The sequence below is a fragment of the Carcharodon carcharias genome, chromosome 28, assembly GCF_017639515.1.
Source record: "Carcharodon carcharias isolate sCarCar2 chromosome 28, sCarCar2.pri, whole genome shotgun sequence".
NCBI lineage: Eukaryota > Metazoa > Chordata > Chondrichthyes > Lamniformes > Lamnidae > Carcharodon > Carcharodon carcharias.
This window is the reverse complement of record NC_054494.1, coordinates 35,525,440-35,538,200: the sequence shown is the minus strand read 5'-3', so window position 1 is coordinate 35,538,200 and position 12,761 is coordinate 35,525,440. Positions and strand designations below refer to the sequence as shown.

Below are 12,761 nucleotides of genomic sequence, written 5' to 3'. Positions count from 1 at the left end.
CAGAAATCTTGTCGCAGAGAGGAACAGAACTTCTTCAAGGAGGTAGGCATTTCTTGAAGAGCAGTGGCAGTCAATTAAACACAGAGATAAAAACAAAAAAACTGCGGATGCTGGAAATCCAAAACAAAAACAGAATTACCTGGAAAAACTCAGCAGGTCTGGCAGCATCGGCGGAGAAGAAAAGAGTTGACGTTTCGAGTCCTCATGACCCTTCGACAGAACTTGAGTTCGAGTCCAGGAAAGAGCTGAAATATAAGCTGGTTTTAGGTGTGTGTGTGGGGGGCGGAGAGATAGAGAGACAGAGAGGTGGAGGGGGTTGGTGTGGTTGTAGCGACAAACAAGCAGTGATAGAAGCAGATCATCAAAAGATGTCAACAACAATAGTACAATAGAACACATAGGTGTTAAAGTTAAAGTTGGTGATATTATCTAAACGAATGTGCTAATTAAGAATGGATGGTAGGGCACTCAAGGTATAGCTCTAGTGGGTTTTTTTTTTTTTATTTTTTATATAATGGAAATAGGTGGGAAAAGGAAAATCTTTATAATTTATTGGGAAAAAAAAGAAGGGGGAAACAGAAAGGGGGTGGGGATGGGGGAGGGGACTCACGACCTAAAGTTGTTGAATTCAATATTCAGTCCGGAAGGCTGTAAAGTCCCTAGTCGGAAGATGAGGTGTTGTTCCTCCAGTTTGCGTTGGGCTTCACTGGAACAATGCAGCAAGCCAAGGACAGACATGTGGGCAAGAGAGCAGGGTGGAGTGTTAAAATGGCAAGCGACAGGGAGGTTTGGGTCATTCTTGCGGACAGACCGCAGGTGTTCTGCAAAGCGGTCGCCCAGTTTACGTTTGGTCTCTCCAATGTAGAGGAGACCACATTGGGAGCAACGAATGCAGTAGACTAAGTTGGGGGAAATGCAAGTGAAATGCTGCTTCACTTGAAAGGAGTGTTTGGGTCCTTGGACGGTGAGGAGAGAGGAAGTGAAGGGGCAGGTGTTGCATCTTTTGCGTGGGCAAGGGGTTGTGCCATAGGAGGGGGTTGAGGAGTAGGGGGTGATGGAGGAGTGGACCAGGGTGTCTTTCCTGGACTCGAACTCAAGTTCTGTCGAAGGGTCATGAGGACTCGAAACGTCAACTCTTTTCTTCTCCGCCGATGCTGCCAGACCTGCTGAGTTTTTCCAGGTAATTCTGTTTTTGTTTTGGATTTCCAGCATCCGCAGTTTTTTTGTTTTTATCTCTGTGTTTAATTGACTGCCACTGCTCTTCAAGAAATGCCTACCTCCTTGAAGAAGTTCTGTTCCTCTCTGCGACAAGATTTCTGGATTTCTCTGTTGCCTTGTTCACCTTCATTGCTTTCCATTTCTCTCCTAGTGTTTGACAAGGTGTTTACTAAAACCCGCTTTCACAGCCATATCTCCTTTCTCAGTGACTGTCTCCGTCTCCGACTTACCCCACATGGATTTCAACTGAAATTCCACCCCTCATGTTTCGAACCCACCCAGGATTACAGGTATCTCCGGGACATAAAACGTTTCTCGGACTGCTGTTCCCGTCACATTCTGAAATCCACTCTCAGTGCCATGCGCCGCCATATGAACACACTCGACCTCTCCCTCCAGCAGCACCGCCGTACCCTTTTTCAAAGCTGCGCGTGCCCCCAGTTTCATTTTATCCTTCGGCTCATCCGACGCCTCAACAAGAAACTTTTTCTCTTTCTTTCAAGTGCTAAGGAACGCAAGCTCCAACAACTCATCGACACCAACACCCATCTAGGACCCTCCACCCCTGCCTGTCCCTCCGTCCCCACCCCATCTTCCAATCCCAGCCCCAGCCGTGTATTCACTATACCCCCTGACCTTCCCCTCTCCGATGCTGAACGTTCAGTGCTCAGCAAAGGACTTAGTTTCATACCCTTACGCCCTCACCTCAATGAATTTCGGGCTCGGCATGATACTGAACTCTTCTTCCGCCGTCTTCGTCTCCGGGCTCACTTCTTTGGGCAGGAGTCCTCTCCCAGTTCAACGGATCCTTTTACCCATCTTCAATATTCTCCCTCCACCTGGACCCCTCCCTCTGGATTCTTACCTTCTCTCGATCTTTTCATTGAGAACTGTCGGCGCGACATTAGTCGTCTCAATTTCTCTGCTCCTCTCACCCATTCTAACCTGTCTCTCTCTGAACTTACTGCACTCCATTCTCTCAGGTCCAACCCTGACATTGTCATCAAACCCGCTGACAAGGGTGGTGCTGTTGTTGTCTGGCGCACTGACCTCTACCACGCGGAGGCTGAGCGTCAACTCGCAGACACTTCCTCCTACCTCTCCCTGGACCATGACCCCACCACTGAACATCAAGCCATTGTTTCCAGGACTGTCACTGACCTCATCTCCTCTGGGGATCTCCCTCCCACAGCTTCCAACCTGATAGTTGCCCAACCTCGGACGGCCCGCTTCTATCTCCTACCCAAAATCCACAAACAGAACTGCCCCGGTAGACCGATCGTCTCAGCTTGCTCCTGCCCCACAGAACTCATTTCTCGTTATCTTGACTCCCTTCTCTCTCCCCTTGTCCAGTCCCTTCCCACCTACATCCGTGATTCCTCTGACACCTTACGTCACATCAACAATTTCCAGTTCCCTGGCCCCTACCGCTTCCTCTTCACCATGGACGTCCAATCCCTCTACACCTCCATCCCCCACCAGGATGGTCTGAGGGCCCTTAGCTTCTTCCTCGAACAGAGGCCCGAACAATCCCCATCCACCACTACTCTCCTCCGTCTGGCTGAACTTGTTCTCACGCTGAACAATTTCTCCTTCAACTCCTCTCACTTCCTCCAAATAAAAGGTGTGGCTATGGGTACCCGCATGGGCCCCAGCTATGCCTGTCTCTTTATGGGGTATGTGGAACATTCCTTGTTGCAGTCCTACTCCGGCCCCCTTCCACAACTCTTTCTCCGGTACATCGATGATTATTTCGGTGCTGCTTCATGCTCTCGTCAGGACTTGGAAAAATTTATTAATTTTGCTTCCAATCTCCACCCCTCCATCATTTTCACGTGGTCCATCTCTGACACTTCCCTTCCCTTCCTTGACCTCTCTGTCTCAATCTCTGGTGATAGACTGTCCACCAATATCCATTACAAACCCACCGACACCCACAGCTATCTCGACTACAGCTCCTCACACCCCACTTCCTGTAAGGACTCCATCCCATTCTCTCAGTTCCTTCGCCTCCGTCGCATCTGTTCCGATGATGCTACATTCAAAAACAGTTCCTCTGACATGTCCTCCTTCTTCCTTAACCGAGGTTTTCCACCCACAGTCGTTGACAGGGCCCTCAACCGTGTCCGGCCCATCTCCCGCGCATCCGCCCTCACTCCTTCTCCTCCCTCCCAGAAACATGATAGGGTCCCCCTTGTCCTCACTTATCACCCCACCAGCCTCCGCATTCAAAGGATCATCCTCCGCCATTTCCGCCAACTCCAGCATGATGCCACTACCAAACACATCTTCCCTTCACCCCCCTTATCGGCATTCCGTAGGGATCGCTCCCTCCGGGACACCCTGGTCCACTCCTCCATCACCCCCTACTCCTCAACCCCCTCCTATGGCACAACCCCTTGCCCACGCAAAAGATGCAACACCTGCCCCTTCACTTCCTCTCTCCTCACCGTCCAAGGACCCAAACACTCCTTTCAAGTGAAGCAGCATTTCACTTGCATTTCCCCCAACTTAGTCTACTGCATTCGTTGCTCCCAATGTGGTCTCCTCTACATTGGAGAGACCAAACGTAAACTGGGCGACCGCTTTGCAGAACACCTGCGGTCTGTCCGCAAGAATGACCCAAACCTCCCTGTCGCTTGCCATTTTAACACTCCACCCTGCTCTCTTGCCCACATGTCTGTCCTTGGCTTGCTGCATTGTTCCAGTGAAGCCCAACGCAAACTGGAGGAACAACACCTCATCTTCCGACTAGGGACTTTACAGCCTTCCGGACTGAATATTGAATTCAACAACTTTAGGTCGTGAGTCCCCTCCCCCATCCCCACCCCCTTTCTGTTTCCCCCTTCTTTTTTTTTTCCCAATAAATTATAAAGATTTTCCTTTTCCCACCTATTTCCATTATATAAAAAATAAAAAAAAACCCACTAGAGCTATACCTTGAGTGCCCTACCATCCATTCTTAATTAGCACATTCGTTTAGATAATATCACCAACTTTAACTTTAACACCTATGTGTTCTATTGTACTATTGTTGTTGACATCTTTTGATGATCTGCTTCTATCACTGCTTGTTTGTCGCTACAACCACACCAACCCCCTCCACCTCTCTGTCTCTCTATCTCTCCGCCCCCCACACACACACCTTAAACCAGCTTATATTTCAGCTCTTTCCTGGACTCGAACTCAAGTTCTGTCGAAGGGTCATGAGGACTCGAAACGTCAACTCTTTTCTTCTCCGCCGATGCTGCCAGACCTGCTGAGTTTTTCCAGGTAATTCTGTTTTTGTTTCCAATGTTACAAGTGGTTTGAGTGAGAGTCTGCACCTAAAACTTTAACTCCACTCTGCAACCTCCACAGATGTTGTGAGAGTTTTTGTTTCAGCTAAACAGCATCGGCAATTTTCTGCTCACCATTTACTCATTGTTTATCAAGGAGGAGAGAAGCAGCTTGGTGATGTGACAATAATTGCACTTCGGCATCAGTGAGAGGTTTCTCCGGCTGTGCATTGGCTCAGAAAAATAATCCCAATCGGACAACAGGCTGTCCTATAACAAAGGGTCTTCTGTCTTCAAACTACAGCCAACAAGTACCATTCTACATTATAAAAACTGTCGTCATTATGTTGGCCTCAGACTACACTACACCACTCAGCTTATCACTAATCAACATTCCAACAATGCCATGTAGTTTGGACTATGAATGATTTCACAGGGAAATATGTATTTATTCGCAATTCTCACACACTAAGCAATGATCAAATTGCTGCTACTCTATTCTAGCTCTTCCCTTGTGAAAAGAACAAAACACTTCTGCTGATCTTACAACTCATCTGTTCTTGGCTCTCTCATGTGTCTCAAAGTGCTTCACACAAAAATAATTAATTGCTTTGGAGTGCAGTGACCATCGTTAAGTAAATCAATGTAATTAAATTGAACAGCCATTTTCCACACAACAAAGCCCCCACAAAGATGAATAACCAATTAGTGTGTTTCAGTGGTGTTTGTTCAGCAAAGAACATTGGGCAGAAGACCAAGAGCTCTCTGCTCTTCTCTTACTAGTACCATGGGACCTTTTACATGTCCACCTGAGCAAAGAGACAGTACCTCAGTTTGACATCTCATCTGAAAGACAGCAGGCTCTGGCAACACAGCACTCCCTCAGTAGGGTACTGGAATTTTGGCCCTTGTCATGCGAAGTCCCAGTGTGGGGGCTTCAATCAACAATATTCTGATAAAGAGTAAGAGATAAGCAGACCCTAATATGCAGGGATTGGGGTGAAGAAGAGTGAACCTTCATGATCAACATCTCGGATTAACACATTCTGGATGCACCCACCAGTGACCTCCATCCCTGACCCCAACGGAGCAGGCGCTGGTCATCTTGTTTAAATATTGTCATGAGACACTGATGCCACCATGATGCAGTAGTGGATGGGATGTGGCATTCCAGAAGTGGATTACACTTGGAGCTCTGTGTCAAGCCCAGTACAGGCATGTCATATTATGAACTTTCAGTCAATACTTTTAAAAATTGGGCACAACCAAGTGTTAAGGTGGCTGCTGCAAATCATGTGACTTTTGGCATGTGGACTACAGACAGTATCAAGTCTCCAGTGAATAGCTAATTAAAAACGGACATAGGTGTGGGTACCTCACAGCCATTTGTGGAATTCACACACCTCTTTGTTTAAGGATGGGCCAACACTTAAAGACCACTGCATTTCCAGACTGCCTGTCTCCGTGTTTCATATTGGATGAAAGGTAAAATCAAAACTCAATGGTCACTATCAACTTCCCATTGCATCATGGTGGCCTTCGCCATCTAAACTAGACTGGGTCGGCCTCAGAAGTGCAAACTGAGCAGTCATGTGATTGTAGCTAGAGGGACTGCACCCTTATTACCCCAGGACCCAGCAGATCCATCAGTCATCAGCCAATCTGAGAACCAGACTCTGAAACTAGCAGTAAGTCATTTGCAGCCAAAGTGCTTAACCTATTTCACTTTCAAAGTTCACCAGCCTCCTAGATATTTGACTACAAGAAAACCTTTCAACCTGGAGTGAACCCTTGGCTTCACAAGACCCTCCCTTCAACTTTAAGTCATCATATCCATTCAAGAAGCCACAGGCCTGCCACCCGAGAGACTGGGAACTGTAAATCAGAGAGTGAATTAACTGTAATCTGTAAAGGTGCACTAACTTTATCTGTGTCCAATCTTTGTACGTGTATATGTGTAAGTGTGTACATGTATGTCTGTGAGTGTGGGCTGAATTTTACGGCTCACAGGTGGACAAGCATTCGACCCAATCGGGTGTAAAATAGCGCGAGATGATGCTGGGCGAGCATCCTGACATTGTCCCGCGCTCCTGTGATATTTTGGTCGGTGGGTGCACACAAAAGTCAGAAGCGTGCCCGCCGACAATTAAGTGGGAAATTAAGCATTAGCAGCGCAACTAACTCCGATTTTTTTGCTGCCCGTCCAACCTTACGTTTGGCGGGCGGGCAAATCGGCCTTTGCATCTTTCATCAAACCTCATTCACGGGCGGGATGAGACCTCCATGAAAATATAAATAAGTTTCTGTGGACAACATTGTCATTAGCTAAATTTTCAGGTGATTGATTATGAAACATGGGCACTTTTTTCAGCTTTTGAAACCTTTAGGTTTGCTTTTTCAGGTCTTCCGCTCCCTGAGGCAGCGCTCTGCCTTCAGGGAGCTGTCAGCGCTGGTCCACGTCCATGTTGACACCCTCTTCCCGCTACCAGCTCAGCCGCGCTGACTTTTTCAGCGCAAGCTTCACGTTGGCTGGCCACTAATTGGCCGGCCAGTGTGAAATCGTGGTTGGGGGCTGACAGCGGCCCGGTTTCTGGCAGATCCCAAGCCTGCCGATCGTGCCCGCCCTCCGAGCTGAAAGTTCAGGCCCGCGTGTGCGTATGCGTGTGCGTGTCCGTGTGCATGTGACTGTGAGTGTGACGGTGCATTAGCTTGGGGTTAACATGTCTGAGAATAAAAATATTTATGTATTCTAAACTCTCAAAATCTTGCTGCTGAATTATTTAATTGGAATACACACTCTAAGGGTAACAAAAGATACACAATTCTGATTACAGGCAGTAAGGGCACAAACACATTCTGTCCCTGACATCTGCCACGCTCTACTGAGGGGTCTGCGTACTTCCCTGGATCCATTTTTTGCTGCATTTCAGCAACAGTTTTAAAGAAATAAGTCTGAGACATAAACATTCTTTCTTCAATGTTCTTGGCCAAGGGTGTGCATTTCATTCCATTTACTAAAACATCTGAACAGCCAGCCACTGAGTAATAACCAGATCTAATGCTCCTGAGTTTGGAATAATTAATAGCAACAGACCAACTGGCTTCACTGAAACATCAGTGTACCACTTGTTCCACTCTCCCTCCCCAGTGTATGGTATCTCATGGAAAAGGATCTCCAGTTAGGAAACAGAGAGAAACAAAAATCTGACTGCTCCATACCTGGAGATGGCACTGGGAACCTCAAATCACCATGTCTCAAACTAATCTTTTCTCGGAGTGAAATCTATTGCCAATGTTTTGGGTGGGTTGCTGCAAAAACTCTCAAGGCTTGGCAGCGATCATGGTGCTAGGACCAGGCATGAGAGCCCTTGTGCAGGAAAACTACATGACTTCACTTTTCATTGGAGTGACAGGCCAGAGGAATGGAAGCAAACAGGCCAATCTCTAATGACCCAGATTACACACTTGAACCCACCGCTTCAGTATGTCAGCTGCCAACTGAGCCAAGCTAACACCTGAGTTTGATCATAGGAGGGAAGCATGCCAGGCAGGTCTGACTGGAAGATGTGTTATCTGGCTCAGAATGATCGCGCATTCATTATTTCTGATTCATTAACTGATATCTGACGCTGCCCAAGAGAGTCAGCTTTCAGGTCAAGCAGGGTTGGAGGACAGGGAGACACTTAAACTAGGCGGGAAAGAGGAGAGGTGGTAGTCAGAAGGGCAGTGGGAATGGGGCGGGGGGGAGTGAGAGAAACTAAGGACAGCATCCTTCCCTCCCCTCTGCAACTGAGAGGGGAGAGAAGCGAGATGAGGCAAAACGTGGTGGTGGGGGTGGAGGAAGGAGCAAATGGGGGGGGGAAGCCAAAATGGTGGAGGAGAAAGGATGGAAAAATAAGGGATGGGAGAAGGAGGGGCAGGGAAGAGGAAAGGGTGAAAAGAGGGGGATGGGAAAGGAGGAGTAGGGGATGAGGAAGAGGGGAAGGCGAGGAGAGGTGTTCAAAGATGAACAGTAAAGGGGAGAAATGAAGAGGATGGGTCAAGAGGAACAGTGGAAGGAAGAGGAAATAAGTGAGAAAGGGTGAGAGGGCAAGTGGGGGGTGGGGGGGAGGTGGTGGGTGGTAAAGAAAGGGAGAGGGATTCTGGCATTAGTCTGCCTCAGTGGAGTGAATGCAATCTTAGCTGGAGGCTTTTTCATGAAATTGGGAGGAGTTTATTGGTGGGGCGGGGCAGAGCGAGAGGGGGAGAGTGGTCAAGTATGACTTTTGCTTCAGCATAAGGGCACAGAATGAAATGGCTTTTTGCTTCAATGTAAAAATGGGCAGAGTTCAATCTTTGTCTCAGTGAGTGGATGGGTACTCTTTGCCCCGAGGCAGGTTACAGGTGGGTGGAGAGTGGTGGGTGTGCTTAGTCCGTGGACAGTGGGCAGTTTTCAGGGGATTGGACGATTTATGGGTCTGCGGCTGTACCTGGTCGAGATGTTACACCAAGGCTTCATGTGCCCGCTTAGATAGACATTGAAGATCCCACTGCAATACCGGACAAAGTGCAGGCAGCTGTCCCAATGTCCTTCCACAAACACCACCACTAGGTTAACTGGCCATTCATCCTATTGCTGTTTGTGGGATCTTGCTGTATGTAAAGAGTTGTTACCTTTACCTCGACAGTCACTGTGTTTCAAAACCATTTCTTTAGTTGCTGGACATCCTGAAACAGGTGATGTGCTGTTACACAAATTAAAACTCTCTAACTCTCCACAACACGAGGAAGGTGTGATGATCAACAACAACAACAACTTGCATTTATATAGTAGCAAAAGTCCCAAAGTGTTTCATAGGAGTTAAACGAAGCAAAATTTGACAATGATCCACCTAAGGAAATATTAGGGCCAGATGACCAAAGGCTTGGTCAAAGGGGTAGGTTTTAAGGAGTGTCTTAAAGGAGGAGGGAGCAGTGAGAAGGTTTAGGGATGGAATTATAGAGCTTAGGACCAAGATGGCTGAAGGCACGGATGCCAAGGGATGGAGGAAGTGGAGGGGTGTGAGTGGACAACAGAGGACAAAGATTAGAACTGCAGCAGACCTCAGAAGGTTGTGGGGCTGGAGGAGGTAACAGAGATTGTTAGTTAATCAAGTTTCAGCGTTACGATTCAGGACTGCTCCTCAGATTGTCCAGTCAGCAGCATCCAATTCAACTCACCTGCACCACACTGACAGATGCTGTGATGTTTTCGAGGACACTGGCCTCAAAGGAGTTCTGCAGGAAGATGGGTCGGTTATCATTCACGTCCAACACCACGATGTACACCGTCGCGGTCCCAGTCTTTCTGCTTCCTGCTGGTCCATTATCTGTACAAAGACCACAGCAGATCATCAACTCCCTCAATTCCACCAAATAACCATTCTTCTTGCTTCTCCAAATGTACCTGCTACAAAATTGTAAATATGCTCTTTATAAGCAGGTCTAAAATTTTGCTCGAACACAGGAAATCACTCCCTTCTCAGAGCCATCAAAACCGTCAGATTACAAGTACAGTTGTTGCTCGTGATGTCGTCTCCTCTATGCTGAGGAGATCGAGCGCAGGTTGTGAGATCATTTTTCTGAATACCTCTGTTCAGTCCACAAGCGTGACTCTGTGCTTTCAGGCACCTGTCATTTCAATTCTCTGTCCCTGCTCTCGTTCTGATCTCTCTGTTCTCAGCCTCTTACATTGTCCTCACAGAGCTTACATTGTCCTCACAGAGCTTACAGGAATCACACGGAACAGCACCTCATCTTTCCATTACGCATCTTCTGAACTCAACAATGGCTTCAACAATTGCACATCATAACCACGGCTCCCATTTGTTTGGACCACAACTGCAGGTAACCATCCCATTATTGCCATTTACACCTCTTCTAGACACCTCCTCCACCTTTTAAAAAAAAATGTGTTTCATTACCATATCCTTTTGCCCTTACACCACCATCCCTTTTGACATTTAAATCTCCACTGCCCTTCACCGTATCACAGACCTTCCTTCGTGTTCTTGGCCTCCTCTGGCCTCTCTTCCCGGCCTCTCTACCTGTTTAAAACCTGTCACAACGTTAAACTTTTCCTCGTTCTGATGAAGGGTGATGGCCTGGAACGTTGAGCGGAGTTTTCACCTCCGGGAACTAAGGCCAAAATTTTCCACTCGGTGTGCGGACAAGCGCCTGACGCCCTTGGGCCTAAAATGATGTGCAACATTTCAGCCGGTGGGAGTTGGCAGCGTGCCTGCCGACGATGAAGCGGCCTATTAAGGCCCTTAAATCAACTAATTGGTTGGAATTTTTCACTGCTCGTCTAACCGCCCGGTTGGTGGGAGAAAAGGCCGAGTGGCCTTTGCATTTTTGGTGAAACCTCTTCCACGGGCGGGATGGGGTTTCGACCAGTGATTAAAATAACAAAACTTTTTAAACCCATATTTAACATGCCCCTGTTCATGTGACAGAGTCACATGAGGGGACAGGTTTACATTATTTTAAGAATCTTTATTTTTGTTGATAAAAATCTCCTGTGCCTCAGGGAGCTATTACCGCGCAGCACCCACGTGTATGGGTCAAATTCAGCGCTTGTGCTCCTCCTGCCCCCATCCTGGCAGCGCTGAGAGCTGCAGCACGCTTTTCACGCTGGCTGGGCATCCCTCTGCCTGCCAATCCTCCCCTCCCTCCGCTATTCCCTTCATCCTCATGTCTCTGCCTAATTCCCCCCCTCCCCACCTTCCCCATGCTGCTCCCTGTTGGTATAGAACAGTCCTGTCTGTCTGCACCCCACAGCACCCAGTGTGAACAGCCCTGTCTGCACCCCACAGCACCCAGTGTGAACAGCCCTGTCTGCACCCCACAGCACTCAGTGTGAACAGCCCTGTCTGCACCCCACAGCACCCAGTGTGAACAGCCCTGTCTGCACCCCACAGCACCCAGTGCGCGCAGTCCTGTCTGCACCCCACAGCACTCAGTGCGAACAGCCCTGTCTGCACCCCACAGCACCCAGTGTGAACAGCCCTGTCTGCACCCCACAGCGTCCAGTGCGCGCAGTCCTGTCTGCACCCCACCAGTGTCGCCTGAGAGGGCAGCTTTGGCAGTGATGAGCTGGAGCAGCAGTCTTGATGGTAGGCTTTCAATGGTGTATGCACCTCCAAGTTACGAATGAAGTGAAGGTGGGCAACTGCACACCACTTATATCCGGCCGTGAATCAGACCTGTCTAATTACCTGATGGCGTGGTACATGATTAGGAGGGAGAACCTGATTCTGGCGAGTTGCTTTTTGAATGAGCAGTTGCTAATGCTGCAAATGTGGTTCCTGACGTGGATCAGCGGGTAAGTTGACTCATCATTAGGCCACCTTGAAAGTGCTGAGGGGAAAATTCCGACTTGTTTTCCTGCCAGCGGAAATCCAACTTCTGGCACTCCGAATTTTCCGCTCCCGCCCACTAGGATTCCCGCTGTTGGTGGGACCCGGAAAATTCCGCCCGTTAACTCCGTTTCTCTCTCCAAAGGTGCTGCCTGACCTAGGCAGTGTTTCCTGCATTCTCTGTTATTACGTCTGTAATTATTATGATGTTATTTCAGCGTCTGTAGTGTTTTACTTTTGATACATTGCTGAGAGGAAACCTTATGTCTGTCCTCCTGGGGTTTGACTAGCACACAAATCATCTCTTACATTCCCATATTCTCTCCGTTTTCACTGCCGACGCCACTCAATAAATAACTTTCCACGTGAAATTAAACCCAAGAGACTTAGATTCCCCTTTTGCTTCTGTCCCATGGAAACCTTTGCTTCTCAAAAGGCTTTCTTTTATGACAATAGCGTGTTAGGCCGGAAATTAATAAACTGGCGCTTGGCATTACTTAAATCACGTCTGTTGGCAAGTTTACACAGACATAAAGTGCTCTGCGAATGACTCTGGACCAGAGGGAAGGGGTTAGGGTTCAGTTTGCCATAAGACAGGCCCATCCAACTGGCCTCGAAACAGAATTGGTTCTGTAAACCCTTATTTCAGCATCTCCTGTTAGAGTTTAGCTTAGGGGGGCCTACTGGGTGAAGAGCCTCTCTACCCCATCGTCACCAGCAGGAATAGTGCCAGAAAGTGCAGGATCCAAGTGTTCTCAGTAGCACAGAACATGCACAGTAGGACAGCAAATCATGAGGGATGAGTGCTATAGAAAAAACATCTGTTGGGGGTGGTTCAAATCTGCTATTATCAGTTGTAAACCATGTTGAGACAGAATTTTTTTCAAAT

The 12,761-nt window shown here is 48.0% G+C and overlaps 1 protein-coding gene across 1 annotated transcript in view; it reads right to left on the bottom strand.

Moving 5' to 3' along the window:
• The window catches only part of cdh23 (cadherin-related 23), a 704,187-nt gene that overhangs the window by 247,819 nt on the left and 443,607 nt on the right, over nt 1-12,761 (bottom strand). Inside the window, exon 26 of the mRNA XM_041176120.1 lies at nt 9,696-9,844. Within this exon, the coding sequence (XP_041032054.1) occupies nt 9,696-9,844 (149 nt within the window). The remainder of the gene's footprint in view (nt 1-9,695; nt 9,845-12,761) is intronic.